We start from the raw sequence: 10,339 nt of genomic DNA, 5'->3' as shown, positions 1-10,339 counted from the left end.
AGAGCCTAGGGCGCATGTATGTTTGGCAGGCCCAAGACCGTGGCCAAACATACATGTGCACAGTGGGTGGGGTGGGGACTGTGCACTCCTCCTCCTTGCTCTTCACAGAACGTGTCCCGCCCTTTTTTTATAAGAAAACGATAATAAAAATAGTTTAATATAATTTTCTTGGAAAGGTTTTGCTGCTGGCGGGGACCGAGGCTCCTCCCCCATATCGGAGGAGCCGCCCCTGCAAGCTCCAAAGTCATTTGTACCCTAAACGTGTAAACATAACCATCACTACCCAAGCATATCATCAATCGAAATATGCGGAGTGCAAATGCCTACCCATGGGACGTAATAACGCGACTCAAATGCTCTTCTATTTGAAACAGTCAAAATAAGTAAAAATGCTAGGCATACGCCACTTTTACAAAAGCGGCAAAAGATCAACGGAGACGCCACACTTTAAAGCTAAGCGAACCAAAAAGAGTTCCGCATTAAAACATTTGAGCGCTTGTCAAAACCAAAGAAAACCCTATCTCTATCCGCCGTGACGTTTACCTGACCTTAACATGGCCGCTTGAAATGGTGAAACAGCCACCACGCAAGCGTAGTGGCTGAAATTTGGGCGTGAGGTTTGTACGTTCGAAACGTATGATGTCAAGCCGTTCAACCATTGGTGTACCTGCTTAGTTGCCGTTCAATTTGAAATCGCAGCTGTGGACTGCCCAGCGAAACCGTCGTGTTTGCGGCGCATCGCGAATGTAAATGCGGATCGCTGCTATTTTCTGGCTGATTTGGAGAAACTTGAAAGACGAAAAGAAACTGCTTCGGCGGTCGCTTTGTACGTGGGGAGGGGAGAGCACGGATGGCTGCGATGAGACGGAGGTAAGGGAGACTGCAGGTGACGTTATCAGCGAGGAGTTGGCGGCGTGCAAAGTCGGTGGCAGGTGTTTCCCAATATTAGTCAACGTTAGGGTGATTAGATGGTTCTTTGTCTCTGGTACATCGCTTTTCTATTCCCAGGTTCTAACATTTCATCGTCCGGTGTGTAGGTCCCACTGACCAATACAATGAACTAAGACCACAACTCACAGAGCCCACCTTTTTCAAATTGAAACCCAGAAGTGGAAACTTGTGTTTCGGTGACATGGAGTCATTTATGACGATTGGGTCACCTTAATCATCAGACCACACTCCTCCCTGGTGGGAGCGTAGGGAAGATTGCCTGACACGCCCAGCTTTTCTGATCTGTTCAAGCCCTCCCGCTGAAGCATGGTCTATCTTTCTATGCCCTTTTTTAAGCCTTGTATATTCAATAGACTCTTCATTCTTGTATCTTGATTGTAATATGTTGAGGTACGTGACTACCAAGTTTGCTTATGTGTGATACTTCCATGTTTTAGGGAGTCTTATATTAGTACCATGTAACTCCGCGAAGTTTCCCAGGTCGATGTTTGAGCTGCGCCAGTCCATGAGGTGTCCCACACAACACAAGGGAGACCCAAGATTGGACAAAGCTCCGTGTTCAATGCTAGTTTTGATTGTGTGGTTTAGCTTTGAGAGGGGGAGAGGCTGTGTGTGCTGTGAGGCAATGCACGCTTACATAGTGCTCAATATTGACATGCGAAATATAAACACTAGTCCTGTGTAAAAGCACAAAATATGAATATTTTGAAACCATGCTGCTGGCCATGAAAGCTGCTTTTAAAAACGTTCTGTTAGTAAAAGTAATTCACCTTACTTTTTTGATCCTGGGACATCTTTTGTGTTTAATAGCAGTCAGTCCTGACTCTTTGGCATCTCTTTGCACTGTGGGGCATGCAGTTTTGCTTTAGCTGATTAACAGTGCCTTACCCAATCCAAATTTGCTAATTGCTATTAGATTAAAAGACAGCAATACCAGTAGGTGTCACTCCTAACCCCAAAGATATGCAAATTTCATAGCAACAATAAGCACGTAGTTCTTCTAAAATGAGATCTGCAGACATTGAACGATGTCCACATAGGAATCATACACGTAGTCCTGACTGTTTCAAATCATTTTAAAAGGGATACTGCTGGAGTTTTAATGTATTACACTCTTCAGTCCTTTAATGTCGCCTGCTGTAGAGATAAAGTTGAACAAAATGCGGCGTTAATATTACAACATAACACTTATTTTAATATCCAAAAAAAACCACTGGGGGACAGAGGTAAAGCTTTACCTTCACTTACCATATTAGCTCAGTTTCTCGTATGCTTCAGTGTTGCTAACATTCCACATTCTAACTCCACACAGAACAATAAGAGGTATATAATTACATTCTAACATGTTCTCTATTATACAACACGTCTTCTCTCTCTCTCTTTTTTTTTATTAAGATAACTGTAGGGGAAATAGCAACATTAAAATGAAGCACTAATAGCTAAAACTTAGCTAATCCTTAAAACTTTAAAAGCCTATGCAAAACATTACATTTCTATTCAAAACATTAGTTGCCCATCACTTCAAAATATAGTTGTTCAGCCTCTCTGGCAACTTGACATTTCTTTTTGAATGGCGTTGTACCTCACTTTCACTTGTAACAAGAGTGGAATCATCTTCATGTGATAGCGCCAACTCAGCACAATGTGATTGAACAAAATGTTTCTTTATGCACAATTTAATACATAACCATATTATGAGGACATATGCTAGTAGACAAATTGTGGTTTTAAAGTACTGTTTTTATTACTTTTAGAAGATATTGACATTAACAATTCACTGAAATGAGATTAATCATTTTTTTATCAAATTTTCAATGTTCATTAAATATTTTTTTATTGGCCTGGTTCCAGAACAACAATGGAGCTCTCATTCCACCAACCTTTCTTGTGACGTAACAACGCACTTCCTAAAACTTTAAAAACTTGAACAGGTTTAGTAAATTTAGACACTCCTTTATGATCCAAACCTGGTCTGGAACTAAGCACCCAATCTCCTTTTCTAACAATTTTAGATTTAGCTCTGTTCACTATATCATGATATGCTTTACAACTGATTTTCTTGAATCTCCAGTTATTCCTGACCCATTTTACAATTTTATCAGGCAGCTTTCAAAGTGGTAGGCTTGCACACTACAGAAGTTAAAAATATACATTTTTTCCTCTTCCTCTCATCAAATAATACCTAGGATCTCCTGTAGCTGATTGTGGTGTGATAACACCAGAGCTCTTTATTTTAGGAACTTTGGGACATTTTACTTATTAGCTATAGCAGCTTGGATCCCTTCCTTCAGAAATCTATTAGCACTTTCAACCTAACCACTGGCTTTGGGACAGTATAATGACCCTCCCTCAGCATTGACACCACACATTTCTAGAAAATGTGACATTCTTGATGAAACAAATTGCACCCCGTTGTCAGACATTACAATTTTGGTTAAGCTGTCAATTTGAAACATTTGATCTAAAAATTCAGATACTTCATCTGTAGTGTGACTACTCGGAAAGGAACGATAGATCCAAAAATAAATTAATAAGTGCAATCAAGAATCTCTTGCTTTGTTACAGTATATTATATGGATCGTACAAATCAATGGAAACTTCATCCCATGCCTTACCTGGTATTTCCAGCTCATTTGAGGGTTCGCAAGTTACCCTGTAATGTTTACGTGAATTCTCACACACTGTGCAGGCATTGGTGAATCTTTCAACAGCCGAATCCATTCCAGGCCACCAATAATGTTTGAGCATTTTCTTTGTATTAATCAAGTCTTAACAGCATACCATTTTCTACACTCGGTTTACTCACTACCTGAGCAAAACTTTGCAAACCTGGTTCCAAGTTTCTACTAGGAGGCCGTCCCTTCTCAAGATCCTGTTTAACAAGTAAAAATTACCTGTCTTCTTAACAAATCTTCAACCATTCTAATTTAGATATAGTACACTCCCTCCATCTACAATTGCACTAACACATTCATGATCCAAAACCATTTCACTCTGCATTGTTTCGTGACAGTCTAGATAAACTAGTCAGTTATTACATTTTTGCCTGTAACTATCTGTTGTATTTCATAATTAAACACTTGCAAGCTAGAAATCAGTCTAATCTTAAAGCTTTTCCAGACCTGATACCATCCATCATGTAAACCAAGGGTTTGTGGTCAGTCAAAAGAACTAATTGTTTACCCCCACAAAAATGTTTTAAATTTTTTCCACTGCTCAAATGCAAGCCAAAGCCTCTCTCAATAGTGTTGTAGCGTAACTCTACCCCCCTCAGTGCTCTGGAAATCAGAGACCGTTCTTTCTTTACCATTTACTGGCTAAACATTGCACCCAAACCCATTGAGCTGGCATCTACAGTTAAAGGATTTACCCATTAGGGTCAAATGTTTGTAAGTGCAGATGCCTGAATTATCCACGGTCTAATATTTTCAAATGCGGAATTGTGGTGTTCCGCCCAAACAAATTGTTCACCCTTTACATAAAGGCTCTGTGAAAATAGCACAACCTTGTATGAATCTTGCGTAATATTCTTCTAAACCCAAAAAAGATCTCAAAGAATCTTTGTTGTATGGTTTAATTATGTTTGCAATGGCATCCAAAAAATTGGTTTTAGGAAAAATGCCTTCACTAGTAATCCTAGGTCCCAAATAATCAATTTTCTTCGCCAGATATTTGCATTCACGTTTACTAAGTCGTTCCTCTAGTCTCAAGAATATGTAAAGCATGGTCCATTAACTTATCATGATCTTCACGTGCCTTGGCAAAAATCAAAATATCATTTTGAAAGTCTTGCACCCTGCTCAAACCTTGGAACAATGTATCTATTAATTTTGTAAATGCTCTGGCCGCTGAGGCCAGCCCAAATGGTAACCTTAAATATCTACAGATTCCGAATGAAGTACCTAATGCGGTCAGGTCTGTAGATCCTTTCTTCAGAACAACCTGCTAATACGCTGTTTTGAGATCCAGAGCCATAAAATATTTGGCTTAATTAACAGCCCCTACCAACTCCTGTATCCTTGGTTTGGTGACAGTCTACCGCAAAATTCTTGTTTTAATAATCTCAAATTGCAAATCTCCATTGCTCTTTAAAGCTATGACCACAGCAGATATCCACTCTGAACTATCTGTCAGTTCAATAACACCCTCGTCACATAACTCATCAAAGTGTTGTTTGAGCTGTTGGGGGCGAACACTTTGTGGAACCAAAATAACTTTGTGTTGAACAGGAGCAGCCCCTTTCCTAAGCTTTATTCTATGTATGTGTCCTTTCACTTGACACACCTTATCAGTAAATACAGCACCATGCTTCTCAATCACCTTTTCAACATAGGTTTGATGAACATCAACATGATTCAATGGTATGTGTCTCAAAACATTTGGACAATCAGGCCCAGGTCATAACATCACACCCCGCTTGTCCAAGTCGTACCATCCAACTATATCCTTACCATTAATAGCCACATATATCTTGGTATATATGACCTGAGCTTGAAATGTTAGATTATCCTCAAAATATCCCAACATTTCAGTCATAATTTGGGATTGATGTGTCTTCTACAATTGGACATTTTTCCATTTGTCTTTGAAAGTAACATCAGACATGATAGTAATCGAGGGACCCAAATCAGCCATTATGTCAATAACTGCATTTCCAACATTTACCAAACCTAGTGGTTCTTTAAAACCGAATTTATGGCACACGTTAAATTCAGAATCCTATAATATAAGTACTAAAGTATCAAGAGTTTTACCCACACCTTCATTTGTGTTAACACTAGCACAATTGTTTGGTTTTGTACTTCTGCAGACACTTTGAAAATGTCCTATTTTATTGCGCTGATTTACTTTTTTTTATTTTTATTAATCACTGAATATCCCGATTGTTACTGAGATGTGATTTAGAACCACACTTAAAACTACTGAGATGCTGTCTATTCCCACCACGTCTTTGAGGTTATGTTTTCATTTGAATCACACAAACTTGTACATTAGTGTTAACCTATCTACTGCCAAATCTTTAGATGACAATGTTGACCTTTCAATGCTTTTGGCAATGCCCAACACCTGAAAGCTTTGTATTACGACAAATTAATAATCGTTCTTGAATTTTCTTAGATTCACAGTTAAACACAAACTGGTCTCATATGTACATATCTACATTCAGGGGTGTGGAAGTCCTATACCCGACTCCAAGGACACATTGTTTGGGGTCAAGACAACACGTTATCATGTTTATTTTGTCCTTGGGACCAGTAGGCCCAACCCCTGTATCACCAACCCTTGGGCTGCAAGTTTACAGTACCACAATATGGATCAGGGAAGGGCAGTGTCTGCAATGAAGGTAATATTTGTGTACATATGTTAATACCGTTAAAACTTGTATTTATGGCTCATTAATGCCAAGCCTTTATTATTAGTGTGATTTAAAATGTTGTAAGCTCAGACTTCACTATGGATAGGGGTTCCATCATAAACACGTGTAGACATGTTTGTAAAGATAACGATCAGATGCTACATATAATGCTTCCAGAATGCTCTCTGGGTAGATGCAAATAGTTGCATAAGCTTAAAAACAAGAGTTATTCTTTGCTTTTGAAATAAAATGCTCTTTAAGAGTGCAACTAGGACTAAACGTTTTTGGAAAGTACTGTGAAATTTTAGGTACCATTTCTTTAAAGCATCATTTAGTAAATATGTTGATGTATGCTAGTATTTCCCAAAAATATTCTTAATGGAAAAATCAGTGTAACCAATGTGTAAACATAAACAAGCATTGGCAAAGCCAATAGGTCTGACATTGGTGGTCAGCCTTTTGGTTCTGTCAATGCATGTCTTGTTTTGACAGGGTTTTTGTTAAACATCATTGTTGTGGGAGTTTCCGAGCAATCACCATCATAACAAATATCGGCCAAATAATATTTGGGAAGGTCTTGGATAACAATAAGGTGTCCAATTCTTAAAATCACAAAAGTGCACCCATGGTAAATGTCCTTGTATTAATGCGGATTTACGACTTTCATGAGTTTGCAAGAATTTACAGACATAGGCTAGGATATCGTAGTCCTAGAAAATATTTGTGAACTACATTTTATCATGAACAAATACACGTGTAGATTCGCTTATGCAAAAATCACTTGAGCGTTTACAGGTTCACTTTCCCTCCAATCACTTTATCCCAACCCTGGTCGAACTTCTACTTCTGCCCTTGTCAAGAATAAATTACCAGTTGTTCTCAGTATGGGAAAAGATTAGGGAAGAGTTGGTGAAAACCCGTAAAACATGCATTTTGGTAGGTTTATACAGATGCAAAAGGGCAATCCGATCCTGGAATTATTGCTTACCCCTATCTCCAGCCCCAGTATGTTGAGCTGCTGAAAGGTGCAAAATAAGGGAATTGCTAGTATTCAAACCCTACAATAGTATGAGCCCTGTCATAATCAGAGAGGCTATTATCCGAGTTCATATATAATGAGATTACTGCCATACTTTGTTGCATCACTACTTGGTATTAACGGGACAAGTAGATTTATTTTTACAGGACAAATAGATTTATGAAGCAACCTGTCCCATGGTAGATATTTTATAAAATTCCACACTCCTGTACATTATGACTAAACTCACAATTTGCTGCTTGAGCCCTTAAATGAGTTCAACAGATTCTTCCCCATATTATTTTCTCTTTTAAAAAACTGACATTCAATCATTACATTTGGTTCCTCAGTAAACTGCTTTTCAAGCCTATATACTGCCTCTTTTAATTACGTCCCATTGAGCATCATCAGCCTGTGGTGCTGGAACTTGTTGCAAATTATCAAAAATGTCAATAGCAGCATTCCCTCAAACTAAATAGAAACATCATTTTTCTTTCTTCTGAGAATGCCTTACCACCTATGCCAGCTAAATGGGGCTCAGATGTCTTAAACAATTGTTTTCCTTATGAGGGCAAGTTTACAAGGCATTTGCTAAAATATAATAGGTTGATTAAACATTTGAGCATTAGCCATGACCGTACGTGTGCTCTATATCATCTTAAATACAGTAAAATACTTTCTGAACTGTTCTTGTTTGTACTAGACCCAAATCAGTATGTATTATGCTTAAGACAGCATTCACAATTCAATAACTCCTTAATTTAAACAATCATTCTCATTTGAATAGTGTGCGCATCAGTGACCTCATGGCCTAATGTGCACTTAACTTCTCAGCTGGATTATATCTTTCACGCAGATAGTGTGCAAATCACTGATTTAACATTCCAGTGTACTCTTAGGTAAAATTGTTATCAAGTTTGCGCATCACTGAGGAACCTGCATGCACTTAAAATGACGAAAGAAATCTAGTATTATGATGATGTGTGGGCATCACTGATGAAACACACTGTGCATGCAACAATGACAGAAGTGAAGTGTTCCTGCAACATTTAATGTCTCCCATAAAGACTTACCAAAAATGGCTGCCACAGCCTATTGTACGTTCATTTCAATGACCAATAAACCATTTAACTCTCATCTATTAAAAAGGTGTGAACTTTAATTGGGAGATAGGCCTCAAAATAACATACAGACGTCAAAGCTCGGATCCTCTTTCACACCGTTGTTCCCTTGCATGGCTGGTCTTCAAATGATGCGTGCAGAGTAACCATGAAATAATAAATTCAAGGAGGATGATATTTTAAATTTATAGTACCTTAAGTGAGTGTTTCCTCTGATAAGTAAAAAGCATAGAATTATAGACTCGAATCAGTGTGACAGAAACCTCACAAATTTCTAGACTGTCTGAAGTAACCCTACTTGAACCCTCAGAAATTGCTTGTTTTCAATTCTTGAGATAAAATAATCAAAATCTGGCGTAAATGTTATAAAATTAATTTTAATGTCCACAAAAGCCCATTGATGGACCGAGGTAAAGCACAACCTACTGCTACCCTTTGAGCTCAGTTTCTTGTTCGTTTCAATGTTACCTTCCACATTCTTATTCCAACACAGAACGATAAGACATGTATACCTATGTAATCTTAACATGAACATTATGTTGTGTACTGTACGAAACCTGCATAGTTCAGTGCTTTAATGACAGCATGTGATGTGTCTGACCCTTGGCAGGTTAGTCATGGAGTCATTAAGTTTCTACTGTGACTTGAAACAAGGGGCCCAGTCCTAGTTGTAAGCTCCATGGTTTAGAAAATAAAACAGGATCCTGCGTTTTGCCATCTGAGCAAAACTATGGGCCCAGGTATCAAGTTAATTGCCTTGCTGATCGCAGTGCACCAGAGTATTAGATGGGAAGAAAAGAAGTAAAGTGCCCATAGCAGCCACAGATTCTGTTACTTGTGTGGACAGCAGTGAAGATACACTAGTAAGGGTGTACGGCACAAAATAATCAGTCAAAAAAAGGTATACTGCCTTGCTGCACTCTTACTTCAGTTTGACTGCCGTCTCATTCAGATGATCATGCTGCAGCAGAGCTCTCGACCATGTATTACAGTGTTTCAGAACCTTTTGACTCTTGAGGACCTGAGCCACCCTCTTACCTCCACTGAATTAGTACTGGAAACCGGGGACCCCAAGCAATTTGAACGATTTACATTTCAAACATTAAAACAGTAATTCTCAAACAAGTACCCACCAAATACTCGAATTACTAAGGATATCATTATTTTATACTGAGAACAAATATGCAAAGTTGAAAAATTTTAATGGGAAGGTTGGCGCTGCAGCTCGACGACTAACTTTTCAAGGTTTGGTTTTTATTTAGGAAAGCTGAATCCTCAGGTCAGATTCTACATTTCCCAACCTTTTTTGTTTTTATTTTTTAGGTGCATAAGTTCTGAGAAAGCGTTATCACATAAATATGTGGTGGGGAAAGGAAGAAAACCATAAGGGCCTCTCATCTCTCCATAGATTCTCTGTCACATGTAATTCATTTGTTTTATAGCACCTCTCATACCAATGTAGGGTGTTGGAGCACTTTACAAGGGCCTACAAGGTGTAGGATTCACATGTCATCCATACCGGTAGACATTTTCTAAGAGTGCTTGGTCTGGAGAAGCACAAACTCAGGATTCAGAACATAACACCAAGGGTAGCATTGACATTCATAATAAGAATATATTTCTGTGCAAACAAACGTTTTTTAAATTTTTTTTTTGTTTTGTTAGCAGCATAAGGATAATCGAAGGTATGGGGGAAAAAAGCATAACCTAATTTGTGCCATGCAGTTTGCCTGCAGTTCTTTGATGGCAGTTCATAGCTCACTCTGCTAGGCTACAATTGTAACTTCTGAACTTCACAGTAGCAAAACAATCTCTGTGACAAAAGCAGTAAGCCACTGGGCTATGCACAAAAAATACTGTTGTTTGCATGATATACGTTCTTTGCAGTAAGGA

General features: G+C 38.5%; 1 protein-coding gene across 2 annotated transcripts in view; it reads left to right on the top strand.

Annotated features, from left to right (window-relative positions):
- The first annotated feature begins 653 nt into the window (after positions 1–653).
- The window catches only part of PRC1 (protein regulator of cytokinesis 1), a 317,616-nt gene continuing 307,930 nt past the window's right edge, over positions 654–10,339 (top strand). Inside the window, exon 1 of one of the 2 annotated variants that reach the window (XM_069222650.1) lies at positions 654–870. In XM_069222650.1, the coding sequence (XP_069078751.1) occupies positions 851–870 (20 nt within the window). In that variant the 5' untranslated portion in view covers positions 654–850. The remainder of the gene's footprint in view (positions 871–10,339) is intronic. The other variant, XM_069222651.1, reaches the window with a different exon arrangement.

This window comes from Pleurodeles waltl, chromosome 3_1 (genome assembly GCF_031143425.1).
Source record: "Pleurodeles waltl isolate 20211129_DDA chromosome 3_1, aPleWal1.hap1.20221129, whole genome shotgun sequence".
NCBI classification, from domain to species: Eukaryota; Metazoa; Chordata; class Amphibia; order Caudata; family Salamandridae; genus Pleurodeles; species Pleurodeles waltl.
This window is presented reverse-complemented; position numbering and strand designations above follow the sequence as displayed.